Source organism: Fulmarus glacialis, unplaced genomic scaffold (assembly GCF_000690835.1).
Source record: "Fulmarus glacialis isolate BGI_N327 unplaced genomic scaffold, ASM69083v1 Scaffold50630, whole genome shotgun sequence".
NCBI lineage: Eukaryota > Metazoa > Chordata > Aves > Procellariiformes > Procellariidae > Fulmarus > Fulmarus glacialis.
Genome location: NW_009189247.1, coordinates 1 through 22597, shown reverse-complemented (window position 1 = coordinate 22597; position 22597 = coordinate 1). Strand labels below are relative to the sequence as shown.

Here is a 22597-nt window from a genome sequence, read left to right as displayed (position 1 = left end):
TGTTTTTAATTATCGATCAAGGTGTAACTATTGACATTTATCTACAAAAAATAAAATGCAGAGAAATTCAACAGCAGGGATTGCTGCTGCCTGCAAATGTCCCTCTTACTTTGCCTCCTCTTCCACCTCTTCTTCTCTATATGATACGGTTCTATATAGAGATGAATGAAAATGGTTTGTTAGCCCTCTGTAGTTGCTGCAGCTGTCCACGTCCCAGGAAACCACCAACAGTTCCATTTCCTGAACTGGCTGTAGTAATGAACTGAAAAGGAGAAATTTGCAGTTTCTCGAGTCTGATTAAAAGCTTGAAAAAAAGTTTGTGTCGTAAGTGGCAGAAATATAATGCTGGGAAAACGCAGGCTTCTGGTCATGTATTCAGCTTTGCACAAGGATTTGCTTGGAAAACTGCAAGGGTTCAAGGCCAGCACTGGAACTGGCAGCTACTCAGACTCTTCTGGACACCCTGAGAAGAACAATACCTGGATCTACTCCCTTTCCATAGTCCCTTTCCAGTATCTTATCCACATTTTTCCTTCTCTCATTCTTCCTTGTTAGTGGTCATTCCCTGAATTCAGTGCCTCTCTTTTGCATTTCCATGGCAGTGTCATCCCTGGCACACTTTGTTCTTGTCCTGCAGCAACATAAGGGTATTGAGGTTTTAGTAAGACTTTAAGGCTGGCACTTCCAGTTAACTGTCTGGAAAAAGAAATATCCTGCACTGATTACTTTTTACTTACATTTCTGAAAATAATCAAAATCCATTTCCCACGTTATTTCTTTGATACAAGGCTCTAGTATCTGGTTTTTAGCTCTTCTGGGGTGCTATCCTTACTAAGTTGCTACTGGAGCAGCCTAGAAGCGGCAGATGAAATTTCAGGGTGGAAATTGATCACAATTCAGTGAATTTTAGTGGGGAGTTTTCGTAAGGATAAGAAGCTCATTAGTTTAAACACACTTGACATTCCCTGTTTGTGGCCCCAAACACGTATGAAAGGCTTCAAGGCTGAAAAGAGACGGATATTCTGATTTCTGTTTCTTATTTGCTTTTAGTCTTAGCAACACGTCAAGCATGAGAACGTTAAGGAATATTTTTTTCCTTAAGTGTAAAATGGAGATAGCCTGTACTTGGGAATTTGTTCATCCTATGTGAAGAGATTTCAAGCACACTGTAGTTGTGAACACAGAAACTAAGTTTTAGAGCAATAGTCAAAGTTCTGGCAACAAACCCAGCTTATTAAGTACCGTTAAGCCCTCCCAAGGCTGATAAATGATCTGGAAGAGCAGGGAACTGGTGCTGAAGTATGCAGTTTGTGACAGAACATCAGATCGTCTTCCTGCCAAGTCGTCCTTCTGGAACAGAAAGAGACAAGAACTTGGATGGTTTTGCCTTTGCCAGCAAGGTGCAGTGATTAAGCTCTACAGAAAGCATGAACAACCTATAAGACTTTTGTTAAAAAAAACACAAAAACCCTCAGCAGCAGGAACAACTTCCATGCAAATAAGTTTACAAGGACTTTTCTGGTGACTTTTATAAAAACTGGATCCTGTTAATTTAAAGTGGCTATGTAATTAGCAGGTCAAATCACAACTCTACTTATATTAGAATATTCTTGAATGTAATCCACAAGTAATACTTTTTACAAGTTGTGACTATGTCACTATTTAAAAATGCATTCACCTTCTTGTCTTAAAACCTCCTGAGAAGTAAGAGGCTAACTGAGAGTAGTTAAACTCAGGGTAGCAATGCAAAAAAGAAAAAAAATCGTTTTTATCAGGAAAACCTGAGACACTAAGAAGAAAAAAGGGACAGAAGAGAAGAAGAACAAGTGTTGTTTTAATGTAACTTCTGCCAAAACCAGTCACATTCCAGATCCTAAACGTAAAGTGATTTACCTACTGTATGAAACTTTCTCTCAAATCTGTATCTCCAAACTATAGTTGGCCAATGCCAAAGGATTGCAAATATTTAGTTTTCCTCACTTCTCATTTTAACTGTATCTATGGAATGGGTCATTGAAAAATGGAAAGAAGGTCTTTCTTTCCTGTTTTAGTTCAGGAATAAGCCATCTTATGTTCATCATAAGCCATCTGCTATCATACCTTTACATTTTAGCAGCATTTATGTGAATTGAAAGTGTGTGCATTAGAATACACTGCCTCTCTGCCTTTCCAAGATGTTAGGTGGATGACCAAGGAGTGCCTGTAAGGCACTGGGGAGTACGTTCTTCTGAAGGGCACCAGAGCTGCACCAACATGAAGGGATAATTGTTAATTTTGGTACTCTTTTGGTGGAGCAAAAGGAAATAGGGAAACAAATGTGACTCATTAAAGTTTCTGGAGTAAGACACTTTCCGGTGGAGAAGGCATGTTGTTTTGCTTCCTGTTCTTTGCTTTTACGGAAGCAATATCCTCAATAATCTTCATGAACTACAGCATGATGATCTCTGTTCCTTTTGTGAAACATTATGTAGAGAATGTTCTCAGATTCTCTTAAAGAATTTGTCTGATTACTTAAGTGTCAATTTTTTTTTGTCTTTAATGTAAGGTGTGGTAAAGTAAATGCATGGACTTATTTATATTCTTGACAAAGTTCTAAGTATTTCTAAATGACATTCTTATGTTATTTTGTTCCCACAGAAGTCAGTGGTTTGAAGACCGAAGTGTACAAAACAGCAGCAATTCTGATTTTGTGTTTGGAGAAAACATGGTTGAGAGAGTTTTGGTAAGATCTGTAAATGCTGGCAGACTTTTTATCAAGGTTAATGTACTTATAAGTAAAATTTTTTTCAGAGATTGATTCTTTTTAGCTCCTCCTGTTCTTTTAAAGATGTGAGTAAATAAGATTCCAATGACTGTTGAGGAGAAAATATCTGAATATTTTCTGTAGGAGGGGTAGGCATGCTTATCTTCCCCATCGCAGATTAAGTACTTTAATTACTAACCCATACTTTAATACTAACCCATTACATTGCTCACTTTTGACCTGAAAAAGGGTTTTTTATATATTCCATGTAAAGTGGGACAGCCACAGTACGAGATAAAAGAATGTGGTCCACACTGCTCTAATAGTTTCTACCATAACTGTTAGGAGATGGGAGAAATTAGTACGAGGGGAAAATTGAACACCCATCCTGGGTAGTGTCCATGTTAAACTATATTGTGCATGCTGTGAGACAGCTTAATGGATCAAGTCCTGAACGAAACTCAGGCAAAAAGGTGGTTCCCAAGCTGAGGACTGCACTATTTAAAATTGAATTTAAATTCAGTTTCTAGTGGGAGTAGAATGAAAACAGTACGCATATCTGCCAGTGAAAAAGCTTGGCAACCATAGGTCTGGGTTATGACTTCTGACCTGGATTTAGTTATAAGATAGGAGTTGAGCCACAGAGCATTGTCAAGAGCCAGAAGCATTTATTTACACATGATTAAAAAACTTTATCGGCGAAAACTGAAGGTCATGGAAATTTTTAATTCCACTGAGGTTAAGTTTGTGGTGCCTGGGAATTTTAAACTATTCTTCTGGGGCTTAAGTGCTTAAACTGGAAATTAGCTGGTACTTAAACAAGTCTTTCGGTAGATTTAAATCCTAGTGCAGGATCCATACAAAGAGGCCATTCTTCTTCGTGGAAGAATGATGTACTGACTTTATGATAATAAAATTTCTTCCACTAGAGACTGAAATTGTATCATCTGGGTCAGTTTTTACTCTTTAAGATACTACAACTGCTAATCGTCAGCCTAGCATGCATTAAATGATTCAGTGTTCTGTTTGATATGAAGTAACATAGCCATTTTATTTAAATAGGAATTCTTACTTCCTCTGTTTTTTAACAGAGTCCTGAAAAGCATCCCAGGCTGTGTAATGAAGCTGGTTCAGACAAAGGAGAAATAACATCCATGTCCATAGAATCTTTTTATGTCAGTCCACAAACAAGTAAGCATACTCAGCAAGCAAGTACAGTTAACTGTATTATTATATGTTTCGCCTATATCTTAGAGGATGTTAAATGAGTGGCGGTCAATAATTTTCATCTATTCTCAAGTTATCCAGTCACTAGTACACATGCAGTATGTGCCAAAATCTGTATTCAGAAAACAGCTACAGTTTGGTTTATGACATTTGAACTGGACTAACTTCAGAATGAATGATCTAAGTTACTCAGGATAGAATAGAATTTTACAGATGATTATTATTTATTACAGATTATTATTATTTATTATTTGAAAAAAAATGCAGTGAACTTTGTGAATGCCTTTTGGACCGCATTTTTGAACTACAAATTTAAGCTGTCGGCTGCTTGTATTTTGTGACTGCTCATATAAATTACTTTGCCATATTTGTATCCTAATTGTAGGACTCAAACTTCTATACTGACAGATTTCTGGGGTTGTTTGTGACTCTGGTGTGAGCTTTTCTACTAGGCAAGCCATGTAAACCTAGGCTGTGAGGGAATCCCAAGCAGGCCCCTATCTTGAGCCCTCTTGCCAAATTTTGCACCCCTCCTCACTAATGGATGTATTGGATCCTGTTACTTTGTATGAACATTCTTACAAGTAAAAAAAAAAAAAAATTAAAGCCTATGGAAAACATATATAGATTATGAAAATATACAAAATTTTGTAACAATGTTGTTCCTTTCAAATCTTGTCCTTTCATGTTCCTGTCAAATATTCATTGTATATGTGTTACTATTCTGAATATTGGGACATATTTATTAATATTCACAGCAATATGACAGACCAGTTTCATTTGGAAAATCAACTTCTAATTATTTAGGACTTGCTTCTGCAAGTTGTCTCTTGGGGCAAACCTCTGCAACTGCAGAGAGCCCTGTTCAATTCAATATGAGCCTAAACAAGTGAGACATTTTGCAGTATTCCAGCCTTTTTCTTTTTCTCTTCTATTTACTTGCTTTGGCCAAAAACTTATTAATAACACTAAATAATATCAGACACCACAGCGATTACTGAAGTCACAGGCCATCCTACGTGCTATTTTTGTGGTCCTGAAAATACTCCCTGTTCACAAAGGATTTCCTTTTTTTTTTCCCCCTACAGAAACAGCTTTGTTGAGGAATGCAACACTAACTGAATCAGCAGCTGCTTGTATTTCCAAGCCAGTGGAGAAAATTCTGTTAGATAAAGTTGAAGTTATAACTGGAGAAGAAGCAGAACACAATGTATTACAGGTGTGTATTTCATAAAGCCTTGATTGTGAGCAGTTTTGTTGTTAAAAAGAACATCAAGATAAGATCTATTACAGATTGCAGCAATCTGAAAATAACTTCAGTTTCTATTTTAAATTTTCACTTTCTTAAGATACGCCTCTGCTAACCCATTTTTCTGTAGGCTGATATTTTTTTTTTCATATTACATTTGTTTATTTTATAGTCCCTTTCAGTAAGTGACTGCTTCAGAACTTCATTCTACAGTTGTATTTTATAAGCATCTACACAGTATATCAGCAGTAACCAAAACTTCAAAATTGGAAGTGATTTGAGTAAACATTTTTTTATGACAAAACTTTTTTGCAAAAAAAGCGATGTGTTGTCAAAGTAATTAGTTTTATAGTTCATCTAAAATATCAATTATCTTTCTGGCCCAGCAGGATGTATCTTGCTATTCGTCATTTTCAAACTGTTATTTTCTCAGAAAATAGCAATGATGCATATGATTTTAAAAATCTTAACATTGAAAGTTACATTATTTTATCATTGATTAAATCTTCTGTCTTGTCAGAACATGGAAGTTTTCCTCTCTTCGGAGTAGTACTCTCCTATTAGTGGTACTGGTATCATGTGCTGCATAATGTTTCTAATGAGTGAGGGAATAAGATTGTAGAACACCTGCAACAAATTCAGCTCTGTTAGTAGATATCGCAGATGAAGAGTTAATGAAGATGAAATAATTGAAAAAGTAAACTGGGATTCATGCTGAATGTTTTCCGTGACTAGCAGAAAGTTTAGCACAGATCTGGGAGCCATTTCATTTTAAGTAATAATGGTGATACATCTGTATATTTATCTTTATATACATGCATACGGATGTATTAAGAGCTGTATCAACAGGTTTAAAACCATAAAATTTTAGAACCAATAAAATTAACATTGGCTGGCAATTTCCATCATGTATTTCTCTTTCAGATCAGCTGCAAGCTCTTTGTATTTAATAAGTTTTCTCTAACCTGGACTGAAAGAGGGAGAGGATCCCTGAGGCTTAATGATACTTCTAGCAATAAATGTGGAATGTTGCAGTCAAGGCTAAGTAAGAATTAAATAACAAAGTTACACATACACAAAACCCTAAATAACTCATACTGTTGCTGGCCAGAATAAGTTTATTTCAACACATTTAAAACCGAGTAGCTAGTTTTATTTAAATCAAGTTGCTGAGAATCTTTTTAACATTGCCTGATAAAGTTAGCTGTGTTACGGACTGAGGCACTGGGCGTTTTTCACTCAGTTTGTACACTCACGCTTGCATATGTTGTTAGGTTCTGTGTGTTTCTACTGCAGTGTGTCTTTAGCTCAGTCATCAGTCTCACAGTTTGCTCTTTGTTGATTCTGCTTTTCCAGGAACACTGTTTCAAGTCACTTCTGGAATGTTGTTTTTACTGTGCTGTCATTTTTTGTACTGTATTGCAGAGTTACAGCAGATTATTTGCTTTCTATGCCAGATGTACTGAAAGAACCAATATATTTTGGTATTTTAAAAAGTAATTAAAAAAAAATCTCATCATGTCAGGTTTTAGACTAAATTAAAAAGAGTAATTCATGAAAATATTAGTTGTATACAAGTGGTACAGAAAACTGCTGCAGTAAAAATGAAGATGGTTCTAATGACTTATATAAACCTTATTATTTTAGTTATGCGAAATCAAGGCAGCTTGAGACTGATTCTCAACACCCGACTGTGGGATCAAATGGTTATAAAAAGAGCAAACAGAAAGAGCCTGTGCTTCACTGCAACAGACCAAGGGGACCACTCTGTTCAAGTATTTCTAATTCAGGTAAGCAAGAGATAAAAACCCCACGCAAATCCCCATGTCATCTAGGATTCTGCAGACTTGCTGAGGCTTTGGTTTTAGCAAATGCTCTGTCAGGCTATGCTTAGCTTAGCTGTTACATGGCTTTTATTATGAAATGAGTTAGAAGTACTGTCCCTTGGTATTTAAAAAAAACAGATGTGAAGATGGGATATGGCCTTAGGACAGACATAATGGTTTCACATACCACTGATGGAATGGGTATCATCACAGAGTCATATGGAGCAATTAGTCTTTCTTACAGAAGCAACACTGTAAGAATTTCTACGCAAGTAGTTAAATATTCATAAGTTACTTTGGTACAAGGCCACAGCTTTCTGCCATGGTTCTTGACACAGTGCTTGCAATAATCCATCCAGTGTGGGACCTCCATTCCTCAGGTGAGGAGAACACAGATTTTGTGATGTCACCTTATGTAAGACAATAGTCTTGGGAATACTGTTTTTCTCTAGCAAGGGCTGGTAAGTTGAGGATGGAAATGTGGTGGACTTATTTGCAAATAAATAGCACATATGTCCAAGGTGGGAAGTGAGAGCATCCACGTGAGTTTAAGGGTGTCTCAGGTTTCCCCAGTAGACCTTTCTGGGAAGGGTTTAGCCTCCGGGGCAAGAAAAATAAATCACCACTTCCAGGAAGTGTCACATGTCATACACAAGCATAGCATCATGCACTGTATATGCAAGCACTCTAAGTCTATCACTTCCAAACAGTGATTGACTTAACTATGCTGTGCTGCACAGCTGGTCTGCATGTGAGAATTAGAAATATCCTAGATTTCCAGATGTGCTGCAGTTTTTCTAGGATATATAGACGTAAACATGCTTTAAATTCTGTCCTGGCACTTCTGGACAGTAAAAAAAGAGATGCATGAGGAAACCAAGATACGTGACAGCTGTATGTGTGTGGCAAGGGTTGCAGGAAGCTGCTTCTACAGTCGTCGCTGAAGTGGCTGAATGGCTTCCATCCCTACAGCTGGTATCCAGCCAAACTAACACTGAGATGCTTGAGTGTGGAAGGCAAATTGGTCAATGCGTGACATGCCCAGCAGGCATCACCAAAGCCTTGGCACATAAATCAGGCTGGTCTAATAGTCAGTGGAGCCCACTCCTCCAAGGCATCAGCAGATATTTTTAACTGCCATTTAAATTTGTTTTTCCCATGTCACATGAATGATTGATACATCCGGATCAGGGATATTATCCAAAGGGCTTCTCATGAGTGAGGGCGAAGAATCATATGATGCCGACTACAAAGGAGGCAGTCCACAAGACTCCATTAGGTTGGTCCTGTAGTACGCACCCAGGTTTGTGCAGAGGGCTGACCCCACCCCCTCCCCTCATGCTTGTTTCTCCCTCCTTGCTTTTGGAGGCATTGCAATTTGTACCACAGAGAACTGATCTGGGTGGTTTTGTTCATTTTTGCTAAGGGAAAAAAAGCTAAGTTTTTTAGCTTGATTTGATTTACCTGTGATCACCCTAATGGTGGTACTGGCACACTGGAGAGGGTAGAAATGAAGAATCAGAGGATGTATGGAGCTGAGTTCGCCCCTCTTGGCAGAAGCTGGAGTTCACGTTAGATTAAAGTGACAGAGGAACTGTGGCTTTTGAATGAATAAGTACAGATAGAAATGATCAGTCTGAATAGCTGCCTTTTTCATACTTATGACCTTATGTTTTCTGAAAAGCCACGTTATCTGGAGAGCTCGGATTTGTCCACGGAGAATTGCATTTGTAGTTTAGACACCTGAACAACTCTGAATTGCTTTCTTCTTTGCCGGGCTATAGGGAGAAAATTGTTTGCTGCTGCAAGTCTGGGTAGCACAGAAGGCAACCCTGATCTGCTGCTGCTTCCCAATTCGCATAGCTTTTCCACCTGTACACACTGAAACGTGTCATTCCAATCCAAACGACGTATTTCTTCCTATTGCTAAGTGATACAGATAGAAATTACGGCACATGATGCACAGAAGTGTAGAATTGGGTTACAGAAGACCATATGCATTCAGTTACCCTCTGGTAGATGATTTGCGTCATAAGAATGTGAGAAGTACTCTACTGGCATTTGTGACAGTGCCCAAATGCACAAGCATGGTCACTTTTTATGGTGTGTTCACCTCATCGACCCCCAGCGACCAGGTGTTGTATTAGGCATGTGAGAGCATGCATGCCTACTTGTTTCCCTTGCTATCTATTTTATGAAATGATTGTCCCTGAATTTTTCTAGTTTCATTTTTTAAACTTTTATTATTATATTTTTGGCCTGTTGTTTTTAGTTTATACTGTCTGTCCCCACTCTCTCCTGAGGCAACAAATTCTAGAAGTTTTTACTCACTCTGTGAAGAAGCACTTTCTTTTACGTTGATCCTCTACTGCTTTCCTTAAGTGTACCCTAGTGCATTTATTGTGTGGTCTGATGAACAGCCATACCATATTCAGTTTATCCACCACTTTTCTAATTTTGAAAACCTTAGTTACATCCCCTTCTCATCTTTCTCTTCAGACTGAGAAGTCTCAACTCTTTGTGAGGAGCTGCACCACACCCTTGATCATTTTTGGTGCCCTTCTCTTTACCTTCTTTAATTCGCTATATCCTTGAGATGTGGTGACCAGAACAGAACACAGTACTCAGGACATGGGTGCTCAAAGGTTTTATGTACCGGCAAAATGCTGCCTTGTCTAGTTCTCAATACCCTTCTTGATGATGCTCATCTTATGTTCAATAATAGCAGCAGAATTCATGGTATCTTTAAATTGTATAATTACAAATAATTTTTTGTAGTTTTAAAATTCTCATTTATTCTATAAACCAAAATGCAATACATATATTAACATTTTGATGCATTATTGCTTCTAGAATCATATTCAGGAATTGTCTGGAATATCAAATACTCAGTACAAACTGAGCCATTCTTTAGGGGAAATAATTTTTAAGCTTATGTTTCTTTTAACTATAGAGAAAATAATGAAAACTCAGACCACTTAAAGAAACTTGACATTATTTGTATTTAAATTTATTTTCTGAAATTAATTATTAAGTGTGAATCTTAAATGGATTGTTTTGATTAAAAAGGACAAAATACAGCTCTTTCATTACTTTTGAAAATTTCTTAGTCAGCTTCTCTGTGAAAAATAGAGATTTTTCTTGGTTAGTTTGCACTGTATGCATTTTATGTTCTACAGGCAAGCTCAAAGGACACTGGATACCTGTATGCAGCAATACATCACCGCCTTGTGGCATTGCGAAGCTTTGCTGAGCAAGAGCCAGATGCTAATCAAGTAGACACAGAGTCAGAAATAGCTTTTCAGCCATTAAACTGTGATAGCGATGATGAAGATGATGAAAAAATAACCCAAGTGAGCAGCAGTGGATCTGGTAAGCAGAAATTTTCCTGGGAATGCTGTAATCCTTTCAGGGTATTTTCTTGTAAGCAATGAATATTGTACTTCTTTTTTTTTCATGCTGACTATAACTTTCATCTGTTACAGATACCGCTTTTCAGGTAAGAAAGGTAATATAAGAAGGTAATTCCTTTTAGTATTTTGACTTAGTACAGTTAAAATGCAAGGTTTTGCCAGATGAAGTATCTGTACATCTTTATAACAGTGAATACTCTTTTGACAAAAGGCTGAGGGTTAAGAAATTTTAATATTGTCAAGCTTTACCTAAAGGTTTCTCCAGTATATTTAAGTAGAAATGACTAGAGATACTGAGATACTAGTTGTTACTTGAATAAGTTGAGTTACTTGAAAGTTGAGTCCATTCACATCAGTGGGTAGTTACTAACGGCTTCAAGCATAATGTGTTTTCTAAGATACCTATTATGCAGCGGTTAACTTCTACCTCACTAGGAAGTTTGCAGGTCAAGATTTACACGCCAGTTTTGCCAGCTTCAATGTAACAAAAATGTAGGCTCCTCAGAGTGAAGCATGCAACTAAAACAAAATACAAGGGGCAAGCTGCTAACTTAATCCTACTCTAGAAGCTGTTAATACAGCTCACAACAAGGCTGGGTTCACATTTGCAGAAAGCAAGGCAGAAACAGTTGTCAGACTTAAAAGCTCTTCTATCTTAGCAAAAGACAAGTCACATTTCTGGGGCAAATTCACTTGTTTGTGCCAAACGGCTACAGTGGATACAGGAGCTGCCAATTACGTTTGATTTTCTAATAGAAGGACTACAGCAGACATGTCTGAGTTGTTGCTCATGGCATTAGTTTCCCTCTTAACTGAGTAATATGCTGTTCTTACATTATAAAGTCTTCATTTTAACAACTATTCAACAAGAATCAAGTCATGTACGAATAACTGCTATGACTGACTGCGTAAGGAAACAAGTCTTTTTTTCGCCTTTACGCAAATAGGTTGCAGTTTACAGTGCTTGTTCCCATTATTAATTGTTGTTTAACTACATTTCAGTAGCATTCAGTGCTCTAAACAAAGCATGATGCTCTTATACAAAGTTTTCTCACAAATACCTTTTTTCTGTTCAGGAAATGGGAAAACTGTTAGCTCTGAGAACTTCCTAGGTTGCTCCCTGATAATCAAACATTCCCTCTGTAATTCCTAAATAGTCTCTATTGACTTTACAAAGAGTTTCTGGTAACTTGAAAACTCTGGGTGGAGCTTGATTCCTTTCCAGAATTATTGACGATAAGAACTCTTTGTTCTTTTAGGGAAAAAAAAAAGAGGGGAAAGGGAATGTCAAAGCAGTATAGGAGCAGAGATTTACAAGGTAAATATTTATTTTGATTTGCAGAGACTTCTGATACAAATATTCAGATGGCAGCCAGCAAAGAGATTCTGAGATATGAGTGTCAGGTGCTGTTTTTTCTTGACCTTTTAGTTTAAGCATCTGTCTTTCATTTATGTCCAGCTACTGACAGCAGTTCTAACAATCCCTTTCAAGAGCTTTTTCGATGATTTTGAGCATTGCCTGCTTATCTTAATCTCTTCTGTTATTCTCAGAGCATGAGGTTTTAATTTTGCATAGATTTCAGTTACTGGTATCCAAGTCCCACTTTACATGCACATTCACATCTTACACGTACCTGTCCCTGGAACTCCCATTTCCAAAACAGGAAGAAAAATATACCTCATGGGTTTTGAACGGAGTGAGGTCAGTTCTAAATATCAGCATAGAAACGTCCATTTGGATGCAAGAGATCAGATCCTGCATATTTAGGAGCATTTGTTGAAAGCTTTCATTTTAATGCTTTCATTGTCATTGAAGGATGTGTGTGAATAAGTTGTCTTATTTTTATTGATGTAACTTAGTTTCAGAGATTACCTCTCCTTAAGACTACTATAAATGTTAAGAAGCCTAAGTTCTCAGTGACTATTTCGTTACAAGAAATACAATTAGAAAGTATGCCTGCATTTTATTTCATTTCATGCTACCTGTTTTGTCTCAAGAAACCCGATAGTACTTTCTTTTCTCCTTCTTGTTAAATTGAACTCATACAGTTCCCTAGATTATGCTTTATATTTCATGAAACTGTAAAAGACATGGAAAAATAGATGAGAATTATCTTTAGTTCTAGAGACTGAAGAAGAAAGCAGATATGATATATGGAGTAAGTGAAGCGTTACGAACATTAAAGTGATTCTATATGCTTGCAAGACATTTTTATAAGAATTTTTTACACAGAATTCTTCACTATAACATCCACAGGATGTTAATGCTGTATAAGGACAGTGTATAAGGTAGTAGAGATATTTCTACCATTTTACAAATTCAGGATAGACATTTACTCCAATATTTTTAAAATTTTTAATTGAATTGCTTTACTTTCAAGTAGAGATATTAATTTCATAAAGTCCATAAGGAATAAGTTGCTGTACCTGGTATTTTTATCAGATTATATTTCACCCGTTACAGCTTGGATATTTTTACCAACAAATTGCTCTGTAAATCTAAGTGGAGAGAAACAGAACAATTCATCTTTAAACAGATTTTGAGAGTGGATGGGATCAATAACTCTTTGGGAAGTATTTATCTTTTCCCACTGACTACAAAGTGAACTGAGGAGATGAATTTCGACTAGACAGCAAACTTCTAGGCTGACCAAAGTCAAGCAAATCTCTTCTTCCATTTCTTTCATTGCTAATTCATTTCTCTGCTAAGTATTGTAGCTATGTTTGCCTCCAGTTGTCTTTGTAATATCTAGCTGAGGAAAGATCAGCAGAATTCTTTATTATGCATATGAAAAATTTTCTCACTAAATAATTTAACAAATAAAACAATGAAAAATGCTGATATGGCAACGTGTGAATGATTAGACCAAGAGTGCTCCCTTCAGAGGGAAATGCCACTGGTCTCAGGCAGTTGCATGACTCTCCCTTTTCGTTTCTCCTCTCCTCGGACTTGTAAACCTTACATTCTCTGCTGTGTGGTAGATCCACTTCAACAAACAGAACAGAGAATTCCCCTTAGCCAGGCACATAGAATAGGCTAGTAAGGGAGCGTGGTGTCCTGGTAGGCAACGAGTTGTACCTGACCCCTGTGGATAGAGAGAACCTAGCACCCTACAGGTCTGTGTCCCGGGCGTGTTCTGCAATGAGTAACGTAATGCCAAACTATTGCCACTACCTCCTCCTGTTTTGCTAATAGATCTCAACCATTGATTTGGGGCTTTCCTGTATGTTGGCTGACCAGTGTCAGGTATCTGTGCAGACAGTGTCTTCTGACTCCTGTCTTTTAAGCACCTTAACTACAGTTACAAACTCATCACGTGGGAGTACTGAGTTGCACTGCTAATATGCATAATATGCACAAATTCCATATATAGTTATTGGATAGACCGTTCTCTAATGTAGGGACTGTGCAACTCTTGCAGGGTTGCCCACCTCTTTCTACTGGCAGCACAAACAAACAAGGTACCTATGTCAAAAATCATCCTGCCAGAACATGTATCTGTTAGATCCCCAACACCTAAGCTTGCCAGTGGTAGCAGTCACTACTTAGACCCATAAGTGACTAAGATGTCTCCGAAAATGTTACTTCTTGCTTCTGACACTTCTAAGAGATTTTTCCATGTTTTCGTCATAGCCATAAGGAGATTATGTCCTTGCTCCAAAAGAATGCATTTTTTTACATTTAGATACAGGTGCTGTTTCCATCACGGTCATCAGAAATAGCGGAAGGTCCTTAAAGTGTTGTAACCCCATTAGTATTTAGAAAGAACTGTTATTCCTTAGAGGCATACGGTATTTCTTTCACAGGGGAGTATGAAATGTCAGTCATAGTAGTAGAATAGCATGAGGCTATAGGTAGGATGGTTCCTGTGATTTCCATCCTTTTTCCTTTTCTGATCTTGCAGGAATTTGTTTATTTTTAACCCTGAGGGGGGAACAGAGAAGCTGGAAAAGCACATGTGAGGGACAATGATGACAGTGTCACTAGGCAAAGAAATGTTTTATGCATTATTTCTTACACCGCATCTCACCAATAACTCTGTTAAATCTTCTCCTAACTTCATCCTGATTGAGGGATCCTCTCTTTTGATTGAGGTGTCCTCTCTTTCCTGGCGTGGAATTTTCTTTTAGAAGCTTTTAGGGTGAATTCAAAGATGCTGGAGTCTAGGGCTAGGTAAGTCCCACGAAGTCTCTCCATACGTAGCCATAGATCTTAAGAGAAAACCATAGTGTGCGAAAACATAGTGTGTCCCATATAGGTCCACCAAGAATTGCATGGATTTTGGAGACTACTGGTGTTGAAAGCCAGGCAGTATCATATCACAGAAGTGCAACCTTTTTAGAGATGTTTTCTAGTCCACTATACACATACCTCCCATGTTGGCCTCATTAGGACTCTATCATCTGTTGGTATTTAGCAAGATTTAAAATGTTACGAGAGCATTTTTTATTTTCAAGTAAAATACTTCTAAAGTTCTTAAAGGAAGTACTGTTCAGCAACACCATAGGAACACCTGAAAAACCGCTATCTTTGTTTGACATTTCTTGTCAATTTAATTTAAATTCTTACCAATTGTTAAGGATTCAACTCATAAATCTAACACACATACACAAACACGAGATAGGCATTAAAACTGAGGAAAAGTTAAGAATTAACATCTTTGTTGGAGTCCAAGTTTCTGTATTCTTTCCAACAGGTATCAGTAACATCTAAAGAAGAGAAGACAAGACAGCTCTCTGATTGGCTTTAAATGCTGACATATCAGGAAAGGGGGCGGGGGGAAATCAGATTTAATATTGTGACAAACGCAAGGCCTTTCCTTTCACCTGTAAGAGGTTTAAAAATTTTAGTAAGTATTTAGCAGTGCCCAGATGGTAGCAGCAATTTTTAAGCAGTGAGATAGTGATATTAATGTGTCTGACTTTAGTCAGCTATATCTACTTTCTGCAGATGAGTCAAAGTCATAGAGATTACGCACCAAAACCACCCCTGGGTACTTTATCATGACCAATGAGTTATTTGAAGATATGTTGGATTTCTCACAGTTTACTGAGCATCTATTATGAAGTGTTAAGACAGTATTCCCCGTCTAGAGCGAGGTGATTTGCATCCCAGATACATTCTCCTATCTAGACATCTGAATCCTTAGTGCTTATGTGCTTGTCTTTATTGACATGGGGGGTCACAAGCTTCATTCACTATTCACATGCTCAAATATTTGTGAATAATCCTGTGTTATCTAGTTAGATATTTACTTAAACCAGGAACTGATCATATCCAAACTTTAACCTACTGCTTTGGTATTATGAAATGCTGGGTTGTTTCAAAACATGAATACACTCAAATAAGCAAGATTTTTTAAAATTCTTTTTCAGATCATTCCAGATGGAACCGCAGGCGGTCCGTAGTCTGCTCATGACACCTACCAGAGATTACAACAGCACGGCTGGGAACTCATCTTCCCAAAATATCTAAGCTGACTCATTGGTCCCTGGAAGGAGGAAATCAGTTGCATTTTGCTTTATGACTTTTAAGCAAAGATTAATTTTAGGGACAGCTTAAGTTTAATACATTGAGAAAGAACCTAAGATGCACTTTTGAGGATTCCAGTCAGCCTGCTTTGCACTGAGATGGGAATGACACAATGGCTTCCAATATCCAAGAAGTGTTACAAAGGCTTCAGATTTTAGAATTAAATATATTTAGATGCATTATTAAAGTAAGGAATTTTATAGGGAATAAATGTTTATTCATCATATTGATGGATAAAACCACGTAACCATGAACTAATGATACATGTGAAGAGATATGTGTTACTTTTCATCTGTTATTTAAAAGATACATTTGGAATGGTTTAAATTGGGCTTTACTGAAAACATTTATTTAAAATTGCGTGGTAACATTCAGCATCCTGTTTGTAAGTACATACAAACAGAACTGGGAGTGGCAGTTTAGCATGACCAAGGCCTATAGAAACCAGCCTTCATAACAAGGTGGTTTTTTGTTTGTTTTGAAAATACCTGGAGTTGTATATTGGTTGTAGAATTTTGTTAAAGGGCAAAGAACCACAATCTGCCTTTACAGCCGTAAGCACCAGGAGAATTTACCATGAAGAACTGCAAGCCAGTTCTAGGGGGCATATAAGCTTTAAGATCTAAAAGCCTATCTGCTTGCACTCATGAACACCTTTCCAATTGCACAAAACAAGCACTTGCACTGTTAATTGTCCATTTGATATATGCAAATAAATGCATGCACAGTATAACTGGATATCTGCATAAAAATTTCTCTTAAATGTGTGAAATTATCTGAGATTACTTCTGCCTTAGCTGTAGCTATCCCTAAACAGCATCATTCCTTGAAATAGAAGAATGTTACACATCCTAATGTGTGCAATGATCACAGCAGTGCCAAAGACCCAGTCACTCTGTAAAAGTGATTCCACAAACTACTGCCTTCTACCTAACAATTCTCATGAGGAATGGGAAAAATCAATTCTCTCTAATGTCACCTGTGAACGAAGACTTACCAGACCAGTCATAAGCCCGTGCACAGTACAGACACCATTTATGCTCTGTGTTTTCTATTCAATCCATCAAAAGATAAAGAAAATATGTCTGTAATCATTCTGCTGCAACCCTCTGCTGCCTTGTATATTGTTGGTTACCAATTATTATTTCTTCGTCATCCTCAGAGCAGAAGCAACGCTCTGAAATATCTGAAGTCCTTTTAATTAAGGTAGTTGTACGGAATTCTCAGTCCTAAAAGCTGCATCACATCTCAAGAGTCAAACTACAATTTAGTTTTCCCGTCTGAATGTATGTATGAAGTTGGAAGAATAGCAGCTTCTTCCTGAATTCTCAGTGCCCTGTCAAGATTAGCATGCAGATGAAGCTGAACTAGCATATGGATTATGCTAAGTCCTAAATAGCCTGCCAAAATTAGCACTTGTCTGATATTGATTTAGCATCTGGATGACAGTAAGCTTAAGGGGGACTGGATTTTTGCCTTCAGGAAAAGGGGCGTGCTTCACAACAGAGTACCTGTGTCAAATAGTGAAGCACTGGGATCCTCTGACTCTTCAGTCTGCCGGTAACAAAAATGTGCTTACCGTAACTAGCTGTACATTGTGTCCTTTTCTATCAGCCTCACTCCTGACCACAACAATATCTGCATCACTGACCTTCATATTTCATTGCTGCAACTCACACTCAGGAACAAAGCTCCATGCTATAAAAACTTCAGCAGTTGTAAAACACAGCAGCCCTATGTATTTAGCAACAGGTCACGGTGATAACTTTGCCCTGGAGTTCAGCTGGCTATGCACTGAATGCAGAGTTTGATTTCAAAGTCTGTCCTGATAATCAAAGCCTTCTGTGAAATAGGATTTAAGCACCTGATTGTCATGATATCCCTCTAAATTCTACTACAGTTGTAAAATGCTTGGCAAATGAAGGAGCGCTCCAGAGCAGGCCCTCAGAACTTTTGCAGACTTAGTTTGTCATTTGCTCCCACAGCAGAAGGAACACGGCTTACGATCATTCACGGATAAACTCTCTGTTGATCAGCCTCTTCCCAAGGTCGTTACATATATACACAGGTATACACACAAACACACATGCTTACACGCACACACTCTTAAACATGAAGCAATGTCTCCTAAAAGCTGAGGAAAAGAGATGATTAACTATTTCGAAGAGTTTGGATACTGTGGTAATAGAGGACATACAAATACATGTATGTGCAGACATATTTATGGTATGAATTTTTACTCTTGAGATTGTAATACTTTATTTATTCTATTTAGTTTCATTGCACTAAAATTCATTGTTTCACGAGACTGAAGGTATGCTAATACATAATATATTAACTTGGTTTTAAAAATGTAAAGTTTGTCATTTTATGACACCCAGAGCAACGATTTTTATGCCTGAACAATAAACAATTTTCTTACAGCTTTAATTTCTGTCTAACTAGTTCCCTTATTTTGTGTCCCAGTTCGAGCTTCCTACAGACGGTTCCTTCCATGCCGCAGAATTTCAAGCCTGCTTTTCCAAGGAAACAAGATTTAAACAGTTGTGTACTCCGTCCATCTATCTGTCAGACCCACTGTTCGAGGCCACTGTTCAGTTTCAGAAAAATTGGATGGGAGGTAGAAAGCTCAAAGACAATTTAAGTTCTTCATGAAAATTGGCAGTTCTTAAGTGACAGAACTCAGAGGAAGGTATCCTTTGAGGAAGAACTTTCGGGGTAAGTAAGCTTGATATTTTCTGTGAGGCTTATGGGGTTGAGTGGTGTGTTCCAAGCTGCAGCATTTGCTGGGAGAGAAGAGAAAGGAAAACCATGGAAGGATGGATACCTGGGATTACTGTGGCTTGAAGAGGGGTGTAGGGACGTGACCCAGATCCATATGAAACTAGACACCACTAATTTTGCTGTTTGTGGAGCAACCTGTTCTATGTTTTTTTCAGATGAACATTACTTATTTATTTATTTATATCTAACAAATCCCAGTGATTAATTTATCCCTTATTAATACATAAGGGATGCAGAGCTGGAAGCTCTTATGTGTTAGTGCAGTAATAATTTTCAAAGGAGGAAAAACTAATGATTCCTAATATAAGGATACATATGTAGATATCGGCCGCTAAGATTATAAGTTTCTGGCAAAATCTACTTGGATGGGATAGCCTAAATGGCTTATTTTACATTCTGGAGGTGTTTGTATCTCTTCCTAAATCTTGTCACTCAGGTTTTTATGTCATGATCTTTAGTGACCTCTGAATTAGTTTTGGTGAACTGTGTGAAGTTAAGAGTTTGGTCATGTCTCTATTGAATGAATGAATACAGGGAAAACCTTTAGCGCTTCTGATACCTATACAACAGGACAGGGAGGGAAGGAGCATCCTCTTTTCCCTAGCGGAGTTTTAGAGGACCTGCAATGGGGGCATGCTGGCAGAAAAAGCATACATTGGCTGTTCTATAGCAGTTGTCTGTCTAAAAAGTAGAGTTCAGATTCCCGAGTCGTCTTTCACAAACACTAAAGTTACTCTTATGAAACAATGTGTCTGCAGCTGTTTGAGCGTATTCAAATTGCATCTGAAATGTTGAAGTTAGTTGTGTTAGTCCACTTCAGGGATGATGTAGTTTCCTTTGCATAAAAAAAGACTGGGAAGAAAAGTAAATTTCTGTTAATTAAAACATATTCTAATGAAAGTGTGGGCAAGAAAGCTTGCCCCTTCTCATTAGTTTTATTTCAGTAATTTGCTTTCATAAAAATAACTGCATTTATTTTGCTTTTTCTTTAGCATCCTCCTCTATTTTGGAATTTATGAAGCAAATTATATGATCCAGCTATGTCATCATTGATGAGAGTACAAATGTTGCAATCAAAATGCAAGCACACAAGGGTAGAATCTGGGATCAGAAATTCAATCAGACTACACCTGCTAATGTGTTCATCTCCCTGCCTTCTGATGTGTCGCAAGAGTGACATGTTCTCTAAGCATTAGTCTGGAGTTGTCCTCTGAATAATCATAATTAACAGCTGTGGTCAGCTGGGCTCAAAATCAGAGGACTCAGTTTTGTGAAATGTTACTGTGATGGTCTGTTTATCTCCTCCTCTGTGAATGCAACTAACACTGATAGCATTATCATTTTCAACACAAAGATAGCACTATCATTTTCAGGTATCAGTAGTACTTAGGGGCATATAAAGAAAGTCTAGAGAATGTAAATGATCAGATTAGTTAATTATATAACTGGCTATTAATTAAATGACCACAAGAAGGCATTCTCTCAGACTTCAGTAAGGAGTAGAAATGAACAGTTGTCCTAGATTGTAACTGCACTAAAAGCAATATGTACATTCTTTTGCATGAAAGAAGGCTGCATTTGGAGACCTTCTTATGTAAAACTGCTGGTACAGTCGTGCATTGCCAGTTTTGCAGCTAGTGTAATGACTTAGGAATAATTTAGTGTTTACATAGAAATTTTTCCAGTTACATTACAGAATAGATTATTTTAAGTTTATTACATAGGGATTTTTTAAAGTCCACTATATAACTTGAAGAAGGTAGTGCTAAGGATGCCTGGTTTTCTATGGATTTTGCTTTGAAATTTACCTCATGTATTGTAACTTCTTGGTGTCTAAAATGGGCATTACTCTGAAGCATTTTCTTTACTGCAGGCAGTTTTGAGGTGTCCATTTCCATACGGAATTTATGAGTACTCTGTGCCCAAAACAAAGTTGGTTGTGGTCAGTGAAGGGTTTAAAAAATTATTATAGTGGGAATTCAGTCTGCTCCATACTTGTATCCTGTAAGAATACCAGGCTAAAATGGCCATGCTTATTAATTTAATTCTGTGTGAACAAATCTGTCTCTTAATGCCCTGGGTATATTGCTCTGAAGTCACTGAAGAAGGGGCATGAAGACATGTCGCATGTCACCAACTGTGAATATATTTCAAAACAAGTAAAGTGTTATTTGACAGATACTTGTGTCTTGTTCCTCTGTACCAGGTATGTTCAAATCAAAAGGTGTGGTAAGGGAGAGATTAAGTAGTGTCTGTTGAACATTTTATAAGTAGATCCATTTACAAAGCAAAATGCAAACTGTAAGTAGCATTCCACAAACTCTACTTTACGTGTTATGGAAAGTTTAAACCTTTTTCCACATAGACAATGGTGCGTCAGATGATCTGTGTACCCTTCAGCTAGTTGTCAGAGAGTTCCTTCTGGGAACCCTGGATGAATCACTTCATGCTGCATGCCTCAGCTCTGCTTCCAGAACATTAAGATATCATCTACTGTTGGGAATTTATATTTTAAAATACATATTTCATATTTTATGCTTATAATGCTTGCTGTGGGCATCAATTCAAAAGACCATAACGTGATCCTCAGAGTAAAATACTCTTCCATATTCAAGCTTGCTTTAGTGCTTAAAGGCGATTTGGTTTTCAAACAAAGATCAGAACAGTGCAATATAAATAGGTAATACATGAAGCACAGAATCCCAGAGGAGCAGCTCAATGGTCAAATAAGTCATAAAATAGATACCATTCAGAACAGAGCTCTAAATTTTCAAAACCTCTTATATCCTTTTGGTCTCCAGGATCTTGTATTACCTACTGCTATGTACAATCCAAAAGTTAATGGTTATACAAAATGAGGCATTTTCTGGTTAGCAAGGGAATTAGTTATGTTTTAATTACTCTCCTGGTAATCTGGGTTGTGGTAGTTTCCTTCAAGGCTAAGCTAATCAGTAGATAGAAAATCCTCCTACCCGTCAGTAAAGACTGGATGGAGCTTTTGTATTGCTATACAAGAGTAGGGAAGGGCTGAATGGCTTTAGCTACTCTCATTTCCTAAGACTCTTAGCAAAGCACTGTAGAAGGGTGTTGCACTGAGAGGAAAAAGCTGCTGCTTCAATCCCTCCCCACAGCGAGAATCCGTGACTTCCCCCAGGGAAAGAACAGGCTCAAGGCGACTAATGAGAAAAAACGTGCGTAAATGAGGCTTTCAGTGCATAAGTACTGTCTGTGAAAGTCAACGCCTAAGAAGGCAGATATTAATGATGTAAAAACCCCACAGCATTTCTAGATAGCTTGCTTACAATATTAAAAAGTAACTCAGGATCGATTTTTTTTTTTTTTTTTACCTGGACTTGCAAAACGCAGACTCATGTGCACTCACAGCGCTGCTGCACACGTCTTTTCCCAAGCTTGCTGCTTTCACCGTGTTGCCTTTTTCTGCTCTTCCTCAGATACTGCGATAAATATAATAAAGACCAGAATAGTCATGAATAAGAGATGGCCTTCTTAAACTACGTTTCTCATCAGAGCTTCACACGATGCAGTATTCAGTCCTTTTAAAACACAGAACCTGTTGTGTTTTTCTACCTTTCAAAGTCCTTTTCCTCAGACCGGTTTAACAAGGAAGCAAGCCAGCTTCCCAGCGAGGCACCTCACCGAGGCCCACCTCAGGATTTGCAGTCTGCTTAGTACCAACTCCTGTCTCCATCAGCCAACACAGCGGACGCAACTGGCTTTATTGTACAAACCGTTAGGACAGAAGGAGGCTGAGCAGAAGGCCGCGAGGGGACACAGGAGGCAGCCCGCCTGAGGGGAGGCAGC

At 37.7% G+C, this 22597-nt stretch overlaps 1 protein-coding gene across 1 annotated transcript; it reads left to right on the top strand.

The window, feature by feature from the left end:
- Positions 1 to 2637: 2637 nt before the first annotated feature.
- Positions 2638 to 10417, top strand: LOC104071723 (ran-binding protein 3-like; the record flags this gene model as incomplete). The annotated part of the gene is made up of 5 exons (XM_009581254.1): positions 2638 to 2722; positions 4953 to 5189; positions 6144 to 6264; positions 6867 to 7009; positions 10225 to 10417. Coding segments are annotated over 5 exons (779 nt in total), but the record flags the coding sequence as incomplete, so codon positions are not given.
- Positions 10418 to 22597: the final 12180 nt, after the last annotated feature.